At 48.8% G+C, this 21,811-nt stretch overlaps 1 protein-coding gene across 5 annotated transcripts in view; it reads left to right on the top strand.

The window, feature by feature from the left end:
• The window catches only part of LOC119180589 (receptor-type tyrosine-protein phosphatase kappa), a 631,290-nt gene that overhangs the window by 273,863 nt on the left and 335,616 nt on the right, over positions 1-21,811 (top strand). For all 5 annotated transcript variants that reach the window (XM_075882906.1, XM_075882909.1, XM_075882908.1 and 2 more), the window contains one exon: positions 9,362-9,478. In XM_075882906.1, coding sequence (XP_075739021.1) covers positions 9,362-9,478 — 117 coding nt within the window. The remainder of the gene's footprint in view (positions 1-9,361; positions 9,479-21,811) is intronic.

Raw genomic sequence — 21,811 nt, 5'->3', positions numbered from 1 at the left:
AGAGACAAGAGAATTCAGCCTTTGCTTCGTGTCTACTTCCCACCTTTAACCATCTCGAGTGTATGGTATATACCAGTTCACTGTATTCATGGCAGTGCGGCGCAGCGCTCTCTAAACCTTTCTAAAAGCAAGGAGGTTATGCCCAGTGAGTATAACCAAGAAACCCTTTTTTGTTAGATAGTGCTCAATCTACATGCCAATAACTGCTAATTGGAAATTAGAGACAGAAGAATTCGGCGTTTAGTTAACGCGCACGCTGCGAATTTTCGATTGTTCAACAACGCACAGGAGAAATCTCCCACCGGCACCACCTTGAAGGTCAAAGCGTAAGACTGGTTGCGCACTACGCTTACGACAAGGGAAGAACAATTGCCGCTTTAAAGAGCTTCGCCCCTAAAATATTCTCTACATTGTTTTGAGAAATTTTTCTGTCGCCATTTTTCTCAGTATTGTCAATAGTTTTAATTAAATACGCCCTTATACATTCATGATGTCATAGCAGAGTAATAAATTAGAACTGAAGTCATAGCTGGCTGTTTTATGTACAGAGGGCTAACCACGCGATTTTATTTCTGCATTTAAAGAACGACGACAAAGTGGAGTTCCCCCATAAAGTGAAAAAAAAAAACTGGGAGAAATTTATTGCTTGAGCGTACACCAATTGCATCCAAGCTGGCGCTGCCGACTAGAAGTATCAAGTCTCTTTCAAGCTTGATTTATTGCTCAATGTAATGAGGAAAAACGCCAGGTCTGTGAGGTAGGCGCAGCATAGTCACAGCGAAAGCTAGAAGAGCGGTCTTTCAGAGCCCTAAACACGTATTGGGTATCTACTGCCGGCACACTTGCTTGGTACCCACTAGGGCCTTATTAATGAACTTTTGGGTAGTAGGCCGGTATTCGTTATGCTATTTTTCGTAATTCTTCTTGGAAGCGTGGTTGTCACAGAACGAGCGCTAAAAAAAAGAGCGCGCCGCCAAATCCTTGCGACAACGGGCGGCAGAAACGCCGCGAGGTAAAAAGAAAAAAAAAAGAAAGCAAACATCCAGGGCTCCCGGGCGCGCGCTCTCCCTGCAGAAGCACGGCTTCGCAGACGATCCTCCTCAACCCACATCGGCGGCCCAGCAAGACCGCGATTTTTCTCGAACGAACGGGGCGGGGTCAGACCGAGCTGAGTCATCCGACGCGGAGGGCAGACAAACCGTCTCGCCTCTCCCCAGCCTTCGCTGCGTATCGCGCCGACGAAATGACGAGAAAGATCTGGAAAGTCGCGCGCAAGGTATTTAACCGAGTAGCCGAGACGAGAAATCAGGAGGTGACGGAAGTTAACGCCAGAGCGCGTAGGAATTCCGCCGTGTAGTCGGCGAAGGTTCTGCCCGTAGTGACAGAACAGGAGGAGACGGAAGTGAGCGCCAGAGTGCGTAGAGAGTCCGCCGTGTAGTCGGCGAAGTTTTTGGTCCGTAGGGACGGCTCGAGCTACAGGCAAGAGTGTATGTTTACCGCTATCGAGCGAAGACCCGTGGCAACCGCTGCGAGTGTGAAGCCGTCGTGTTCCGGCGAAGAAGTTGAAGTTGGAAGAGTGGCCAATTGAAGACGGGAGGTTTCCTGGGAGAGAACTTCGAGAGCTGCGGAACGACAACAACGCTGGACTTTGAGTGAGTGATTCTCGGAAGAGTATCATTCAGACTTTTGTTCCAAGGACTTTGGACTGAATAGGTTTTATATCTCTTTAGTCTTTAAGTGTCTTGGTTGTTCAATGCATGCGACTGCATTGTAGTGCGTATTGTTGTCTGTGTCCGTTGTTTCAAGTGTGGTTGATTGTATTGTGTAATACGTTGATTGATTGGTGACGTATTGTATGTAACTATTGTGGAGTGTGCACTCTTGTGTGTTTTTTTCGATCTGCCATTATTGAGAATGTAATTTGTTTGTTTATCAACTCTCGGCTCTGACTTGTTCTTTGGGCCACAGCCGGCGTCCGCTGGCGCACCTATAAGGACCACTTCTAAATTGTCCACGCTTTCGTGGTGCGGTTCGGGGGGCCGATACTTCGGCTCTTGGAATTAGCCCGGCGATCGCCTCCCTAATTAACGGGACAGGTGTGACAATTAATCTGGCGTCCGCGACAGGACTTTTTGGTGCACAGTGTGTCCAAAGTAGTAGGAAAGAGCCTCGAGTTGTTGATTGTGCTGTCGGAACGATTTTGTGTGTTGTTCAGTGTTCTCGTTAACGAGTGCAGGGGAGTGTTCCGATAGACTGATTTAGGCAGATACTTTTTGCACGCGGCAAGGTTGTATTTGCGAGTTGCGAGACACAATGGATCTCGAAAAGTTAGTTGCGCTTGGTGAGAAGATGGGTCTTTCCGGCGCCGAACTACGGAAATGGGTAAGCCAGAAGGAGAAAGAGGCGGTGGAGAGAGAGAGGTTGGCGGCAGAGAGGGCCAAGGAAGAAAAGGCAGCTGAGTTGGAGAGAGAAAGGCTGGCCGCTGAAAGGGCGAGAGAAGAAAGAGAAGCAAAGGAGCGACAGCTGAAAGAAGAAAGAGAGGCAAAAGAGCGACAGCTGAAGGAAGAAAGAGAGCAGCAATTGAAGTTGGAGCTGGAGAGAGAGAAGTTGGCAGCCGAAAGGGCGAGAGAAGAAAGAGAAGCGAGGGAGCGCCAGCTGAAAGAAGAAAGAGAAGCGGAGATGGCTGAAAGGGAACGGCAGCGGCAGCACGAAATTGAACTCGAGCGGCTCCGTTTGCAACAGCGAAGCGAAACTCCCGTCCAAGCTAGAGTTGAAAGCAGCGAACGGGAAGATCACGGCTTCCGCTTGAACCCAAGCAAGCTGCTCGTAGCGTTTGATGAAAGGAAGGACGACCTTGACGCGTACCTTCACCGATTTGAGACGATTGCGAAGAGCCAGAATTGGCCGGAACATCAATGGGCAACTGCTTTAAGTACCTGCTTGAGTGGTGAAGCGCTCAGTGTGTACGGTAGGCTGACGCCGACCGATGCAGCCAACTACGCAAAGGTGAAAGCGGCTTTGTTGAAGCGATTTAGATTCACTGTGGAAGGATTCCGGGACAGGTTTCGGACAGGAAAGCCAGCTGATGGTGAAACGGCTACGCAGTATGCCGCCCGACTTTGCCATTATTTCGACAGATGGATTGAACTTTAAGAGACAGCACAGGAGTACGATGAACTTAGAGAGCTGCTAATTAAAGAACAATTTCTTACTAGTTGCCACCCAAGCCTGTCGCTGTATTTGAAAGAGAGGAAGGCGGAGTCATTTGAAGGAATGCTTGAATTGGCTGATCAATTCTTAGAAGCGCAAGGAGGAACTAATTTGGCCAAGGTCAAGAAGGATTGTCCCGATGATTCGAAGAAATTGGCTCCTGAAGAAAAGAAGCGTGCACCAGAGAGCATTCCGCGATGTTTTCTATGTAACCGAGTGGGTCATCGCGCGAAAAACTGTCGAACGATCTTTACGAGCCCTACGGTAGTGAAATGTTTTAAGTGTGGTCAGACTGGGCACAAAGCAGATGCATGTCGAAACGGAGCGAGTCAAACTCACCAGGTATCCTGTGTGCAAGCAGCACCGAAATCCGATAATAATGCCGTCACCGACGGATTCGTAGAATTGAAAAATGGGGAGAAAATTCCTATTCTGGGGGCTGTAATGTCAAAACAGCCAACCGGTGTTACGGAGGGAATGCCAACGCTTCCTGGAAAGATTGCAGGCATGAAGATTACGGTTCTAAGAGACACCGGTAGCTCCACGGTTATCGTGAGGAGAAATTTGGTACGGGAAAGAGAGTTGACAGGCAGAACGAAACCGGTTTGCCTAATTGACCGTACGGTTCGGATGCTTCCCGAAGCAGAGATTGAGGTGGAAACCCCGTACTTCAGCGGGAAGGTTACTGCTTTATGCATGACGACCCCCCTGTATGACCTTGTCATCGGAAACATCGACGGGGCGCGAGGGCCAAGTGATCCAGAATGTTTGGAAGAAGACCCGAAGATGGAGTCCTCGCCAACACAGCGGCCGCAAGATACAGTGGAGGAGCATCCCGTGACGGATCTCACTAGAGCCCAAGGGGAAGCTGCGGCGCAAGAGACAGCGAAGGAGAAGACGATCGTGTCGAATAAGTTCACAGGCCGAGCAACTGGACGTACGTCGGCACGACCTCAACCGACTGACAGTGTAAAGGAGACGGAGTTGGCCAGCCGGGCAAAAAGTAGAGGCATTATCAAGCGGGTAAATAAACAGACAGGACCCGTCGAATGTAATGACCCGTTAACGGTGTCGGAAGTGACAACGATGGCTGAGACGCCGCCTCAGATATCGTCGTTGGAAAGGGCTCGCCGAAAGGGAACGTGGAAAAACAAGAAGAAATCGAGCGAGCACCGCAAAAAGGGGCGCAAGCGCTGCTCGAAGTACTCAGGATAAGTGCTGAGGTCAAAGCAGAATGTGTTTAGCAGTGTTGAGTGCCACATGTTGTGTTAATGATGTGGTATCCTGTGTCACAAGTGTCGAAGTGTTGTGCTGTGATGTGATGTATAGTATTGTACTATTGTTGTAATGAGAGAACTTTGTACATTTGTATTGTTGGGAATGTGTGGTGGAGTGTTGTACTCATGCGCTTGTGGTTGTGTTTTCACGTGTTGTGTAATTGAATTACAATGTCCAATCGTATTAAGTGATATATTGTGAATGTGAAGTGTCATGAGCGACGGATTGTGTTACAGTCTGTGAGAATGTGTGGTAACTGTTCGCGCTCGTTTGTGTGGTTTTGAATATTATGAGATAATATTCTTAAAGTGGGGGGCAGTGTCACAGAACGAGCGCTAAAAAAAGAGCGCGCCGCCAAATCCTTGCGACAACGGGCGGCAGAAACGCCGCGAGGTAAAAAGAAAAAAAAAAGAAAGCAAACATCCAGGGCTCCCGGGCGCGCGCTCTCCCTGCAGAAGCACGGCTTCGCAGACGATCCTCCTCAACCCACATCGGCGGCCCAGCAAGACCGCGATTTTTCTCGAACGAACGGGGCGGGGTCAGACCGAGCTGAGTCATCCGACGCGGAGGGCAGACAAACCGTCTCGCCTCTCCCCAGCCTTCGCTGCGTATCGCGCCGACGAAATGACGAGAAAGATCTGGAAAGTCGCGCGCAAGGTATTTAACCGAGTAGCCGAGACGAGAAATCAGGAGGTGACGGAAGTTAACGCCAGAGCGCGTAGGAATTCCGCCGTGTAGTCGGCGAAGGTTCTGCCCGTAGTGACAGAACAGGAGGAGACGGAAGTGAGCGCCAGAGTGCGTAGAGAGTCCGCCGTGTAGTCGGCGAAGTTTTTGGTCCGTAGGGACGGCTCGAGCTACAGGCAAGAGTGTATGTTTACCGCTATCGAGCGAAGACCCGTGGCAACCGCTGCGAGTGTGAAGCCGTCGTGTTCCGGCGAAGAAGTTGAAGTTGGAAGAGTGGCCAATTGAAGACGGGAGGTTTCCTGGGAGAGAACTTCGAGAGCTGCGGAACGACAACAACGCTGGACTTTGAGTGAGTGATTCTCGGAAGAGTATCATTCAGACTTTTGTTCCAAGGACTTTGGACTGAATAGGTTTTATATCTCTTTAGTCTTTAAGTGTCTTGGTTGTTCAATGCATGCGACTGCATTGTAGTGCGTATTGTTGTCTGTGTCCGTTGTTTCAAGTGTGGTTGATTGTATTGTGTAATACGTTGATTGATTGGTGACGTATTGTATGTAACTATTGTGGAGTGTGCACTCTTGTGTGTTTTTTTCGATCTGCCATTATTGAGAATGTAATTTGTTTGTTTATCAACTCTCGGCTCTGACTTGTTCTTTGGGCCACAGCCGGCGTCCGCTGGCGCACCTATAAGGACCACTTCTAAATTGTCCACGCTTTCGTGGTGCGGTTCGGGGGGCCGATACTTCGGCTCTTGGAATTAGCCCGGCGATCGCCTCCCTAATTAACGGGACAGGTGTGACAGTGGTATCCGCTAAACTCTTGCTAGGAATTTTGTGCCAATTGACCATGCATTGGCTGATGACGATAAGGAATTATGGCTGAAGTGGGTGTGGGCCACAGTTATTAGGGAAACAAGAACAAGCTTTTTCAATGGGTTGGAGCATTGAATGACCCATGCTAATCGCATTGTGCGACGACTGGTAGTTCTTTCGGTGTTGTAAAACGCTTTATAAGTCGTAATATTGTGATTGCTTTCCCGACATCAAGCCTGCCTAAGGCAAGTGTGACAGCAAGTTACAAGCACCGGCGTAACTCAGTGATAGAATATTGGGCTGGCCCCTAGCGGACGCAGGTTCAAGCCCCACTGTGTCATTTGTGCAAGCTTTTTTTTTCTTATTTCGTGCGTTGTGGTTACAGACACCGGCGGCGGACAACATGCAGCTGCGCGTGACCAAAGTTTTGATCTCATAACAGCTTTCACTGTAAATATCGGCCGATCCCCCTTACAGTGGGAATCGGTGATGTGTGAAGCACGAATAAGGAAGGTTGATATGTCCCTTTAAGATCAGCACAAGGTTACGAGGCGGTAAATTATGCCATAAATGACTTCCATGTCATGATTATCATATTTGGGTGTGTCATGTACCTTCGCTATCTATTCACATCACGTGATACGAAATTTAGTATATGTGGAGCTAGCGAAATGGCCGTGAACCCATCATAAACTTGGTATAGTGTCATCTTCCTACATGACATGCGTGTCATAATTATCATGCTTGGACGTGTCATTTTCCTATGTCGTCTGTTCGCGTCACGTAATACCGATTCTGGTACATGTGAAGCTAGCGAGACGGACGCGAGTGCGTCATGAGTGAAACAGCCGTGAGCGCATCACGAGCATAGAATGTAGTCATGTTGTTTCATGACACGCTCCTTATTATTATCATGTTTGCACCCGTCACATACCTTCGACATCCATTCACGTACTGTAGTACCGAACTTCGTTTATGTGAAGCTAGCAAAACGGCTGTGAGCGCATGATGAGCGTCGCATGTAGTCATGTTTTTACGTGACACGCATCTTATTATTATCATGTTTACACCAGTCACATACCTTCGGCATTGATTAACCTCCCGTAATACCAAATTTGGTATGTGCGAAGCTAGCAAAATGGCCGCGAGCGCATCATGTTGCTACACGACACGTGTTATGATTTTCATGTTAGGGTCTGTCGCTTGTTCGGCGAAACATACCATACCAGTTTTTCAACATGTCATGTGAACGAAACCACTTTATGAGCTGTAAGACCATGATGTGTAAATCATGACATTCGTGACATACATGTAATTACTTTTATGTTATGACAAGTAACGCTGGGCATAGTCATGTTAAGCCATACCAGTTTTGGTATCGATACAATTACCGAAACGGCCAGGAGAGCTAAAAGTCGTAGGTGGCTAGATAGATAGATAGATTGATTGGTTGGTTGATTGATTGATTGATTGATTGATTGATTGATTGATAGATAGATAGATAGACAGATAGATAGATAGATAGATAGATAGATAGATAGATAGATAGATAGATAGATAGATAGATAGATAGATAGATAGATAGATAGATAGATAGATAGATAGATAGATAGATAGATAGATAGATAGATAGATAGATAGATAGATAGATAGATAGATAGATAGATAGATAGATAGATAGATAGATAGATAGATAGATAGATAGATAGATAGATATGCTCAATGTCGTTGACGTTCGCTAAGAAATGCTTCGCATTCAAAGAAAACAAACGTGCGCTACCTGCTTTTGTGAGGAATACAGCAGAATGGGCAGCGTTACATAAAGCTTTCGTGTCGGCTCCTCGGCAGCCAGCTGTCTCCAATGTACGCCACGCTTCCTCACCGAGGTTTTTTTGGCGCACACTTCTGTCACCACCACCACACTGCCCAGATCTGTCGAAGCGAACCCGTAAACGAGCGAGCCACCGCCTTCGCAGTTTCCTGGAGATGCCTATCTCGTCCTCTTTGTGTAGCAGCCTTCAGCTTTTTAAAGTGTTACATTTTAAAGCAAGGTCCAACTAAAAGCTTTCAAAATGACTCTTCATTAGAGCGCCGAAGTGAACCAGCCCGTGGCTTTGTCAGCGCTCCGCGTCAAACAGGGCGTATTGAGTGCTAGAAGCACCCCCCCCCCTTCCCCCTGGGACCGAAATCATGAGAATGATTTTCCTTGTCGCCGATGTTCGAAGGCCGGGCAGCGAAAATGGGAGTGAAATTTGGCTATCTGTAGCTCGCGGTTGTGGTTGCAGGCTTGGAGCTCACGACAGCGACAATAAAAGAGCATGAGATCTGTGGCAGAAAGTAAAAAGCGGCGGCTATACAGGGGAGGCCTTTGCCCTACAGTGGGCCTTGTCATGCTGATGGGGATGATGATGATGGAGAGGAAAAATGAAAAGAAGTCTACTTTCAGGCAGGGCTAGCACCAATGTAGAAGTTCACTTCACGTGTACCAGGCATATTCTATTCCTTTAGTAGACGTAATTCCCGAAGGCTTACGCTTTTCAGTCGATAATTGGTTTAATAGTAAGATCAAACAAGACAGCCAAACAGCAAACACACCATTATACTGAGATTTATGAGATCCAGGCCTAATACGGGACTAACTCAGGTCCGAGTCGCCCGACTCGGAGCTCATGGGCCCCAAGCCCTGGCTACAACCCACAATCATTTACCCTCCCCGGCCCACTGCTCAGGCCGTGCTCGTGCAGTGCTCTAAGTCTCCACCGCTTTTGTGTGTCCATCCAATGGGTTCTTTCACGCCTGCTGTATTCGGTTTGCCCGAATCCGGCATTGCATCCCGAGCTTTTCAAACACATTGGCGGCAAAATTCCAGCTGAGCTTGTTAGCTCCAGCTTTTTTCTTTCCTGTTTGTCATATATACAGTTATTTGGTGCGTGAAAGAGAAACCTTCATTTGAAGATCCTCGCCTGCTTGTCATCCATGTATTCTACCCAGCAGCGATCATGAATCACTAACTAGCCCAATCGTCCGCTCTATTAGCTTAGGCCCATAGACTGTGCAATGGTAAGCACAGTCGCTTTACGGCAGTACACGACGTTCACCTGCAGCTCAGTGTAGTGAGAAAGCGCATTTTCAAATCAAGCTGTTGTAGTATGCGAAAGAGATATATAGTCCTGGAGTGGTTTAACCTACGGCCACGACACGGCCTCTTTTTAGCAGTTGCAAAAGTACTTGTTCTTGAGTGTACCTTATGTTTAGGTTTTTAAAGAGGAAAGAAAAAAAGCATAAATCAACCATTCATGGATGTTGAGTTCTGTCAATTGGACGCACTTGGCGAGTACAGCGTTCGTGATGCCGCTGCTTTCAATTTTCTCGAGCAGCGGAAGGTTGAGCGGTACTGGCCCGAGACTTGCAGCAAATACGGAGACATCGTGGTGGCGCTGGCGTCTGAGGAGGTGTTCATCGACTACACCATCCGGACGTTTAAAATCAACAAGGTTCGTACCCTGAATTTCCTTGGTTAGCAGGAAAGTATGATATTCTGGGGTCTACCATGGCTCCGCTGACGTATTTCAATTATGGATATGACGTTGTAAATTATGAATTTACAGGTTGCAACGAAAAAATGAAACGAAAAGGCAACGTTTCGCATCGGATTGTCCAACCATGCAGCTACCTCGCGTTATTTAGCGTGCGACGCTAACCAATATGCCACAAAGTGAACCTTCTGTCCACAGGTAGCGGAAAACCTCTTATTTACACAATGTACCACTGGCGGCCCTAAGAGCTCAGAAACTACCACGCGTTTTCGTCACCAGTAGCAAGATGGCACTACGGGCACACGTCGGGTGCGCGCGCTCTAACCATTTCGGTCCCAGGGTGCCCAATTGGATACCGTTGTTTTGAAAGCACATATCACCACAATGCGATATCAGCGTGTCCAAATTTCTCTTGTCGTAATAAGCATGATTTTTTTTCCGCTAAGCCTTGAGGAGCGGCACCACGTGTCTAGACATATTCGGAAATTGATTGAACTTAAATGGCTAAGTACTGCACGAGCACTTTGCATCGTCCTCGTCATAAGTGAAAAGCTCTTTTTTCTTTAGTTGTAGCGTACAGGACAACGTGTATAGTACATTCCTTTCACTGTGGGTGGCCTGAAGATCCTATTAAAAGTCATTTGCTCTGATACTTTTGTTGCGCGAATCATAGAGACTTCAAAAGTTCAGGAATACTCACATGGGTACCATATGTGAAAACTGTTAAATTTTTTGGAGTTCATGATTTTTCTACATTCGTTTTCAAGTGAAGGAAGCCAAATGGAAGTTTTGGAAAATGTTTTTTCGTTAGTGCATTCTTGGAAATGAGGAGTTATTGGGCCACGCCACCCCGTGCGTCGCTATGCGTGTGCACTGCAACATGGCGTAGCCATAGCGCGTATAGATGTTCCTGAGCGTGGCGGCTCACACACTCCTGTGCTTATCTCGGTGCACGGGTGCTTCGCACATATTCTCCTACCGCAAGTTGGCTTTGAAGTTACAGTAAAGACTCATTCACACCAAAGGTGGTGCGGCAAAGCGGGAAAGCGAGCTTTTGGAAGTGGCGAGGCGGCCTGTGTGGGCACCTATTCGGACCGCTCACCTCCTATGGATTCCCGCGCAGCAAAGTAGGCGTGCATATCGCGTTTTTTCGCACGTGTCGCTGTGACGTTTCAGTGATTCTCCCAAACGTACACCCCCGCCACCACCGTGCCTTCGCTGCGTGGCATTCTGATTGGCTGAGGCAAAGTGACGAGCCTCGGCAGGGAGCAAAAAAATTCATCCAAGAGCGATCGCCCTTAGTGCCTGGTTTTTATCCCACTTTCGCCGCCTGGAGTGGGTTTTTCCCGATTTCCGCGTTCTTGTCTCGCCGCTTTGGCCACCGCGTCTTCGGTGTGAACGAGCCTTAAACGAGAGCATGAACGTCTCTGCGCTCGCTGCCGCAGCCGCGTTTACGAAAGGAGCACGTGGCTTATACAGATGAGTAATACTATTAACAGCTGTTCGTGCTTGGCCTGTGTGTGCTAGTGCGTTCGTTTCGTGCGTCTTTCTTTCTGTTTTGTGCTTTAGGTATCGAACTGCGAAAGTTGTTTGTCCGCAATCATCTTGTGTATGCTAAATTCGTGGGTGATTTCAGCTTAGGGTTTGCGCTGCAAGTTTCGAGCTGCTTGCCATTCTTCACATAACACTGCAATTCGTTGATATAGCATTCAGTATTTCACCCTTTTAGTGAAACAATGCACAATAAACGCTGAACTACCTCTGTGAGGACACTTTTCACTTTCGTGTTATACCAATTCCTGAACGAAAGGATTAGGCAACATTTTTTTTTCTTTATTGTGCATTCCAAGGCTACCAGCCAAAATCTATACTAGCCATTGCCTTTAGCATGCTGTTCGTTCTCAAAAAGCAGGCATTCGACATCTCCGCAACCCAATATTTGCGGGAGGCCTTTGGGCCCGGCTACAATTACTCGAGCTGATTCTTCGCTGTTTGCACTGTGATTACGTGTGGGTCTCAAAAAACGTGAATTGCGTCGCCGAGTACTTATTGACGTTGCCCTTGAAATATAACAAGGGTGACAAGTTGGGCAGAGTGGTAAAAATACATTGGCGTCGACTTAGTAGCGCATAAAAATGGAAGCAAAAGAAAGAAATGTAGCTTAGGAATGGGCACGCTGTGAACATGAAACTGCTTATTTGAGAACGCACGTATTTACTCCAATCACAAAAAATGTCCTGTATGACGCTCGTACAATTACAGTACTAAATAACCATTGTGATTCTTAGCCATGGATGTTTTGCTGACCTCTAGAAATCAGTTCACGAACTCCTTCTAATTCGCAAATCCCTATTTGAGAAGCACCACTTTATATAATCAAGGAAAAATAAGCTGACGACAGCTACACAACCGAAGATGCAACATCGCAAGCAAAGAAATTAGCGTAATCCTGTCACCGTGAAAGCCAATGGTGTAAATATCAAACCTCCCACAAGCATCATTATTGCATAGCGCAATAATAGGCCAGTCCTGAGCACTAAATCTGTGTTAAATTACTGTAGAAATGAATTTCACAAAAGTTGCTTTTGGAATTAGGTATGGCCTCGCCGCTGTGGTCTAGTGGCTGAGGTACTCGACTGCTGACTCGCAGGCTGTTGGATCTAATCCCAGCTGCGGTGGCTGCATTTTCGACGGAGGCAAAAATGCTGTATTTATTTATTTATTTATTTATTTATTTATTTGTTTGTTTATAAATACTGCAATCCCTGATAGGGATTTTAGCAGGTGGGTTACAGTGCATAAAAAAGATACATGGTTTACAACAACTGTACAATTCAACACAGATTAAATGGCTCTTCTTCTCGGGTACAAAAAGTTGCTACAAATAATACAACATAACAGAGGATTGGTATACAATGCTTATTAAGGTAGGCCCGTGACCTCAGATTTCGGTGCACGTTAAGAATCCCATGAGGTCGAAACTTCCGGATCCCTCCACTATGGCGTCTCTCATAAACATATGGTGGTTTTGGGACGTTAAATCCCACATATCAATGAATGAATAATTAAGGCGTAACCGGAAAAATAGTCATTTTTACATTTTCCTTGAAGACATCTGCAACTCCACTCCTCCGGTCAATCTGTCACATCTGAGGACTAAGACGGAGGAATAACTTTCTTAGCAATCACTTCAACACGCTACCGTCTTCCAGCAACATGTGGGCCACGTCACGCAGCAGCGCCTCAGATTCAGCTGCTTTTTTTTTCACACACTTCGCACATTTACACAATTAGCCTAACTAAACCGTGCCATTTCTTTAATAATGAGACCTAACAGACAATCATGCCGAGGAAAGTATAGGGGATCTTATGAAATAATTTTAATGTAGATGCCAAGAAAGAGAAGTAGATGAAAAGATAACTTGCTCTGGGCAAGGACCCAACCTGCCACCTTCGAACGCTCTACCAACTGAGCAACCACGGCGGCTATCTCATTAACTTTATACGGTATGTATGTGAATTTATTGTCTGATAGATCTCATTATTTGTGCGTCTAACCATGAAAATAAGCCTTTATATTTACTTTTTTTTCCTTCATTCACTGCGACAGTTTTGTTTTCACAGACTTGGTGCCTTCAGGTGGTATTCGAGGGATTATTGGTCAGCGGCCAGATCATAATAAGATCACGTGTTACGTGATGCTAAAATGGCAGAAACCGTATTCCACACTCACCGTCTATGGTTGCAGGTGGCGCTGACTGACACTCCTACGTTTATTTTAGCCTTGTTGATCCATGACCAATTACCGGGCCGAACAGTGACGGCGACTGAGGCTCCCGGCCCTGCAGGCACAGTTGCCTTTTCCACGTTACCGATCAGGTCACCAAAGTTCGCTACCTTGTCGATAGTAGTGCTGAAATCAGGGTCCTTCCCCTTACACGGGCTGAACGACGCCATCCTTCGGACCCCCCACCACTCACCGCGGTCGACAGATCGACTATGCCGACCTACGGCCAAAAGTTTCTTGACATCGGCATGAGACGTACAGGTGCGATCAAAGTGTGCATACTACAGGATTGCACGGCAGAATGCATTGACGCGCCAGCTAGCGATGAGACACGACGAGACACCTACTGCAGGGTGCATGCGCGTCCCGTCTTAAAACTTGGCTTCTCATGTCGCTCAGTTGGACGGGATTACAGTGTACTAGAAGGGGGCCAGTGGAGTAAACGAGGCGGCCGCGCCGCATCTCGGCTGACTCTCCGGCGGGTGACAGTAGCGGCGGCGCTGTAGTTCCATGTTACTGTGGCTAGCATTTTTGGATATCAAGGGAGCGTACGATAGCGTAGTTCAAGAGAAATTGTGGGGAATACTGGACACACCAGGCGTGGAAGATGTAGTCACTAGTCTTTTAAAGGATATCTATAAAGGTAACAAGGTAGTTATAAAGTGGGAAAAACAGGTATCCAAGTCTCCAGAGGTAAAACGGGGGCTTAGGCAGGGGTGTCCTCTGACACCCTTATTATTCATGATGTACCTAAGAGAATTAGAGGCCAAATTAGAGAAAAGTGGACTGGGCTTCAACCTCTCTTTCATCAAACAAGGAAAACTCTTTGAACAGGCACTACCAGCATTGATGTACGCAGATGATATTGTCACGGAATCGTGACGTGGCCGAAGACAGGAGACTTCGTGTTGGGATTTAACTGTTTATTTGGGCGAACCTGTGACCAGTAAACGGAAAGTCCAATTACAGCAGCAGTCTTGCACAGATAGCAGTCTTAGACTGATAGCGGCCAACGGAGCGTCGGCCTTCGATCAACAACTGACAAGAGGCGAAGCGCGTTGGCATTTATATTCTTGCCGTCATAAGTTCTAGCGTTATCGCTGGCGGTGGCGTAGGTTCCAGAACAATCTGTACCGTTCGCACATTGGGCGTGATCTCATCGAAATGATCTACTACAGTCCGGAACCTTCTCGAGAACTGCAGGCGCGGTTTGCGCTGAGAATCGTGTGGGGTTTTGGAACGATAACAAAAACTTGGGAAATGGAACGTGGCATTGTCCCCCTCTGAAAAAAAGGCATCGTCCCGATGCTTTAACTAAAGATGAAGGTACAACAATAATGCAAGAAAGTACAATGAATAAATTACGATACAATAATACAAAAAAACTCTTTCAGTTTGTTAACGCGCATGAAATGGCTTGAGGCGCGCGACATGGACGACTTAAGGTCGCGATCGGCGTCGTTGAGAGTTCGTGATGCCGTCGGGGACAACCTCGTAATCAAGTGGGCCGAGACGTCGGACCACCCTGTACGGTCCGAAGTACCGTCGCAGAAGCTTTTCACTTAGTCCACGTTGGCGTATAGGCGTCCACACCCAAACACGTTCACCGGGCTGGTATTCCACGAAGCGTCGTCGAAGATTCTAACGGTGGCTGTCGGTCGTCTGCTGATTCTTGATACGGAGACGCGCAAGTTGTCGGGCTTCTTCGGCGCGTTGAAGGTACTCGCTCACATCGAGGTTTTCTTCGTCGGTGACGTTGGGTAACATGGCATCGAGCGTCGTTGCCGGGCTCCTTCCGTAGACCAATTTGTATGGAGATATCTGCGTCGTCTCCTGCACCGTCGTGTTGTATGCGAAGGTCACATACGGAAGAATGGCGTCCCATGTCTTGTGTTTCACATCGACGTACATTGACGGCATGTCGGCGATCGTCTTGTTAAGCCGCTCGCTGAGGCCGTTGGTCTGTGGGTGGTACGCTGTCGTCTGGCGGTGGTTTGTTTTGCTGTATGTCAAGATCGCTTCAGTTAAGTCGGCAGTGAATTCCGTTCCTCTGTCGGTGATAAGAACCTCCGGGGCGCCGTGACGTAGGACGACATTTTCGACGAAGAACTTAGTTACCTCGGATGCACTGCCTTTTGGCAGGGCTTTTGTCTCGGCGTAGCGGGTGAGGTAGTCGGTAGCTACCACGATCCACTTGTTTCCGAAAGCCGACGTCGGGAACGGCCCCAGTAGGTCCACACCAATCTCCTGGAAAGGTCGGCAAGGTGGATCAATTGGCTACAGAAGTCCCGCTGGCCTTGTCAGCGGTGTCTTGCGTCGCTGACAGTCCCGGCATGTCCTCACATAACGAGTGACGTCGGTGGTAAGACTTGGCCAGTAGTACCTTTCTTGTATCCTCGCGAGCGTGCGAGAAACACCGAGGTGCCCTGCCGTCGGATCGTCGTGCATGGCCTGCAGGAGTTCTGGTCGCAGAGCTGAAGGCACCACAAGGAGGTACTTAGCTCGAAGCGGTGAAAAGTTTTTCTTTTGTAGAAGACCGTTTTGCAAGAACGACGCAAGTGCTCGCTTGAATACCTTCGGGACTTTGGCGGTCCTTTCTCGAGGTATTCTATTAGGGCCTTAAGTTCCGGGTCGGCCTGCTATCGTTCTGCGAAGTCGTCGGTAGTTATCGTTCCCAAGAAGTAGTCGTCATCCGGGTCGTCGGGTAGCGGTTGGTCGACAGGCGCACGAGAGAGACAGTCGGCGTCGGAGTGCTTTTTGCCGGACTTGTAAATGACAGTAATGTCATATTCTTGAAGTCTCAAACTCCATTGTGCGAGGTGACCTGAAGGGTCCTTCAAGGTGGCTAGCCAACACAAGGCGTGGTGGTCGCTCACAACTTTGAAGGGCCTGCCGTAGAGGTAGGGGCGAAATTTCGACGTAGCCCAGATGATAGCGAAGCACACCTTTTCTGTTGTAAAATAATTTGCTTCTGCATTGGATAGCGATCGGCTGGCGTAACTAATAACCCTTTCAAATCCGTCAGCCCTCTGCACAAGAATGGCGCCAAGACCTACGCTGCTTGCGTCAGTATATGTATTTCTGTCTCGGCGAATTCGCCGAAATGGGCAAGTAACGGAGGCGTCTGGAGGCGATGTTTAAGCTCCTGGAAAGCGTGTTCCTCTGGCGTTTCCCACTTGAAGTCCACGTCGGCCTTGGTAAGGTTAGTGAGAGGATCGGCGATGCGGGCGAAGTTTTTCACGAACCGCCTATAATAGGCGCACCGCCCCAGAAATCGGCGCACGGCCTTCTTGTCAGTGGGCGGCGGAAAGTCGGCGACGGCGGCTGTTTTCCGTGAATAGGAACGAACTCCAGACTTGCTGATAACGTGCCCCAAAAACAAAAGCTCCTCATACACAAATCTGCACTTTTCTGGCTTCAGTGTGAGTCCGGACGTCTTGATGGCTTGAAGTACAGCTTCAAGGCGCCGAAGATGCTCGTCGAAACTCGAGGAAAACTCGACGACATCGTCGAAGTACACAAGGCAAGTCTGCCACTTCAATCCTGCCAGTACTGTATCCATAACGCGTTGAAAAGTTGCAGGCGCTGAGCAAAGGCCGAAGGGCATCGCCTTAAACTCGAAGAGGCCGTCCGGTGTTATAAACGCCGTCTTCTCTCGGTCTCTTTCGTCGACTTCGATTTGCCAAAAGCCAGTCTTGAGGTCCATAGACGAAAAGTACTTGGCGTTATGGAGCCGATCAAGTGCGTCTTCTATTCGTGGGAGAGGATACACGTCCTTTCTTGTGATTTTGTTCAGGCGGCGATAATCGACGCAGAAACGTAGGGTCCCATCCTTTTCTTCACTAACACCACAGGGGATGCCCATGGACTCTTGTACACCTGGATAATGCCATCCCGCAGCATTTCATTAGGTGGTCTTTTCATGGCCTCACGTTCTTGCGTCGAAACCCTGTACGGACTCTGACGGAGTGGTCTGGCATTTTCTTCGGTTATGATGCGATGTTTCGTGATTGGGGTCTGCCGAATTTTCGATGACGACGAAAAGCAATCTTTTTATTGCAGGAGCAGGGCCTTGAGCTGTTCTTGCTTATCGTTCAGAAGTCTGGGATTGACGTCGAAAGCTATGGGAGGGGCTTGGTTCCTCTGAGCAGGTTCCGCAGAATCGGCGAGGGTGAAAGCACTGGTGGCTTTGACATTTTCTTCGATGTATGCGACCGTTGTTCATTTGTTCACATGTTCGTATTCATTGCTGAAATTCGTGAGCATAACCGTTGCTTTGCCTCCCCGCAGTTCTGCTATTCCTCTTGCGACACAAATATTTCGGGTGACCAACAGATGCTGACTGCCTTCAACGACGCCTTCCAAGTCGGGTGATTGTGGAGCGCCGACTGAAATAATGACGCTTGAGCGAGGCGGAATGGTGACTTGTTCTTCCAGCACATTAAAGGCATGGTGTCCTGTCGGCGTGCGCGGCGGTAGTGCTTCTTCTGTGGATAACGTTATCGACTTTGTTTTTAGGTTGATGACAGCACCATGGAGGCAAAAGAAGTCCATGCCAAGGATGACATCTCTCGAGCAACGCTGTAGGACTACGAAGTCTGTAGGATAAATACGGCCGCTAATGGTGACTCTCGCTGTGCAGATTCAGGCAGGCGTTACGAGATGACCGCCGGCTGTGCGTATTTCAGGGCATTTCGAAGCTGTCCTAACTTTCTTTAACTTCACGGCGAACAACCCACTGACGACAGAATAGTAGGCTCCAGTATCGATGAGAGCGGTCACACTGTGGCCGTCGATAAGAACGTCGAGGTCGCTAGTTCGCCGTCTCGCATTACAGTTAGGGCGTGGCGTCGGGTCACGGCTGCGTCGGCTTGTTCCGCTGCTTCCATGTTGCGTCGTCAGGCCACCTTCGGTAAGTGAGCTTTCGCCTTCAGGGCTTTGCCTGGTTGGCGTTGTGTTCGGAAAGCTCCGTCATGGCGTCGTCGTCGTCGGAGGATCTTCGGTAGTTCGTCGCACAGCAACCGCACCTCCACCGGTTGCTGCCCTTAGTTTCCCGGATACGGGCAAGGAGACCAGTCCCAAGTTGAGCCGGAGTACTGCCGGGGGTGCGGTGACATGCGGTGGCTGAGCGATGGCGAACGGGAAGGACTTCGTGGTGTCCATTGGGTTCCTGTCAGTGTGGTCGGCGATGTCACGTGGCCGTTCCCCTGGCTGCGAACGTGGTGCATCGATGGCGAAGCCACGCAGTCCCATCTGTCGCTACTGGCAACGGCGGTAAGTGTGCCCGGCCGCGCCGCAGTGGTAGCACAGTGGGCGGTGGTCAGGGGTGCGCCAAACGTCGGTTTTCCTCGGCGCACTGCACTGATCCTCTGGCGAACGGTAGGTCGTCGGGGGGGGGGGGGGGGGGGGGTTGGCGGCGGTGGTGTCTAGCGACGGAAGTGCGATGCGGCGGCGTTTTGGCGTGCGCGTGGAGGGGGGGCGTGGCGGCGTGCTGCAGCAGCATACCTCATGACTTGCAGCTGTGGCTCTTGAGGCTGAGGAACACCCAGCGACTGCTGGATTTCCTGGCGTACGACGTCCGCGATGGATTCCACGTGAGGCTGCGCTGAAGGAAGTAATTTTCGCAGCTCCTCTTGCACAATCGCTCGGATCGTCTCACGCATGTCAGTGGTTCCGAGCGCTTGAATGTCGGCGTAGCTTGTAGACGAGAAGCTACTCTTATATTGCCGCGTCCGAATCTCGAGCGTCTTCTCTATTGTTGATGCTTCTGAAATGAATTCGGCGACCGTCTTAGGCGGGTTTCTGATCAGCCCGGCGAAGAGTTCCTGCTTTACTCCTCGCATAAGTAGACGCACCTTCTTCTCCTCGGACATGTCGGAGTCAGCGTGGCGGAAGAGTTTAATCATATCTTCCGTGAATGTCGCCACGTTTTCATTTGGCATCTGCATGCGGGTTTCGAGGAGAGCTGCGGCCTTCTCCTTACGCACCACACTTGCGATAGTGGTGAGGAACCTGGCGCGAAAGGCGTCCCACGTTGTGAGGCTTCGCTCTTGATTCTCGAACTAGGTCTGAGCAGCATCTTCCAAGGCGAAATACACATGCCGTAGCTTGTCTTCGTCTGTCCAGTCATTGAAGGCGGCGACGCGGTCGAACCTCTCGATCCGGCTTTCCGCGTCTTCCAGTGGCGAACCGCGGAAAGTTGGCGGCTCTTTGTGTTGCCGGGGCAGGAGTGGTGCACGTAGAACCGGTGTTGACATGGTCGCCGTGGTCGACCTCAACGTCTTGGTTTTCCGAGCCTTCTCCAATAAAAGCCCGTATTCCGGTGGCAGACCTTGTTGCCTGCGGCTAACTCTCTGCTCGTTGCTGGCGTCGGTGTCTTCACTGCGTGGGCTGGGTTCACGGCTTTACGGAGGCGTTCGGTAGATGGAAGAAACAGCACCTCCACCAGATGTCACGGGGTCGTGACGTGGCCGAAGACAGGAGACTTCGTGTTGGGATTTAACTGTTTATTTGGGCGAACCTGTGCCCGGTAAACGGAAAGTCCAATTACAGCAGCAGTCTTGCACAGATAGCAGTCTCGGACTGATAGCGGCGAACGGAGCGTCGGCCTTAGATCAACAACTGACAAGAGGCGAAGCGCGTCGGCATTTATACTCTTGCTGTCGAATGTTCTAGCGTTATCGCTGGCGGTGGCGTAGGTTCCAGAACAATCTGTACCGTTCGCACAGTGGGCGTGATGTTATCGAAATGATCTACTACAGGCCGGAACCTTCTCGAAAACTGCAGGGGCGGTTTGCGCTGAGAATCGTGTGGTGAACGATAACAAAAACTTGGGAAATGAAACGTGGCAATATAGTGCTAATGGCCGACAACAAGGAAGATTTGCAGAGATTGGTGGACATCTGCGGTAATGAGGAAGATAGGTTAGATTTCAGATTCAGTATGGACAAATCAGCAGTCATGATTTTTAATTACAATGAAGGTAGTGAGCTTAAAATACAGGAGGTCACGCAGGAGATAACAGACAAAATATCTGGGCGTATGGATAAGCGATTGGGCCGAGTACCTAAAGAAACACGAAACATACGTGACGACTAAAGGTAACAGGAATGCAGCGGTAATGAAAAATAGAACACTGTGGAATTACAAGAGGTATGATGTTTTGAGAGGAATATGGAAAGAGGTCATGGTTCCTGGTCTGACGTTCGGCAATGCAGTCTTGTGCATGAGATCAGAAGTTGAAGCAAAATTAGAAATTAAGCAACGTGGAATAAGTAGGCTTGCCTTAGGAGCTCACGGGAATACACCAAATCAGGGAGTACAAGGTGATATGGGATCGACATCATTTGAGGGCAGGGAAGCAGCAAGATAAAATTTGAGAAGCGATTGAGAAAAATGGGGGAGGAGCGTTGGGCAAGGAAAGTTTTCAGCTACTTGTACATGAAGAATGTCGATACAAAATGGAGGAAGCAAACCAGACAATTGACTGGTAAATATTTAGAAAACAGCAGGGGGCCAAACCAAAAAAGCTATCGGTTAGGAAGAAGGTGAAGGAAGCTGAGACCGACATGTGGAGAATTGGCATGATTAAGAAGTCCGCACTAGAAATCTATCGAACTCTTAAGCAGGAAATTGCCAAGGAATTGATCAATGATAATACTCGCGGTAGTTCTCTACTGTTTGAGGCCAGGACGGGAGTATTGCGAACCAAGACATATCGGGCCAAATACGAAGGGGTAGACACGGTATGCAGTGCATGTGGAGAGGAAGAAGAAACTGCCGAACACTTGGTAATGTTCTGTAAAGCGATTGACCCTTTAGTTCAGGATGACGGCGCAGAGTTCTTCAAAGCACTGGGGTTTAGGGACAGGGAGGGCAAAATAGACTTTAAGCGGGTAGAATTAACTAGGAGGAGGTTATCTGATTGGTGGCTAAAGTCAAGGCATGAGCGAAAATTAAACCCTTCAGTGCAAAGTACGAATCCTCAACCTCACTATTTAAAGGAAAAAAGTAAATCTAGTTTTTGGTCCACTAAGTATTACGGCTTGGTGGCACTAGCCACAGCCCGATCCATAGGGTACAGCCATATCCGTTCATGCATCCATGCATCCATGCATCCATGCATCCATCCATCCATGCATCCATCCATCCATGCATCCATGCATCCATGCATCCATCCATTCATCCATCCATTCATCCATCCATCCATCCATCCATCCATCCATCCATCCATCCATCCATCCATCCATGCATCCATGCATCCATGCATCCATGCATCCATCTATCCATCCATCCATCCATGCATCCATCCATCCATCCATCCATCCACTGAAGATCGCGGAAGCGTCTGCATTGGGAGTGCGCGCGCCTGCACCTGCGAAAGCGTGTAATTGCTCGTTTTCAGGGCGTTTAATGCGTTTCTGAGCCTTCATCAGTGGACGCACCTGCTATGCGCCATGGTGCACGATTAAATATGCAGGCACGCCGAAATTTCGTCTACGCCT

This window comes from Rhipicephalus microplus, unplaced genomic scaffold (assembly GCF_043290135.1).
Source record: "Rhipicephalus microplus isolate Deutch F79 unplaced genomic scaffold, USDA_Rmic scaffold_14, whole genome shotgun sequence".
NCBI classification, from domain to species: domain Eukaryota; kingdom Metazoa; phylum Arthropoda; class Arachnida; order Ixodida; family Ixodidae; genus Rhipicephalus; species Rhipicephalus microplus.
Note: the sequence above shows the minus strand (reverse complement) of the source record. Positions and strands in the feature narration are given on the sequence as shown.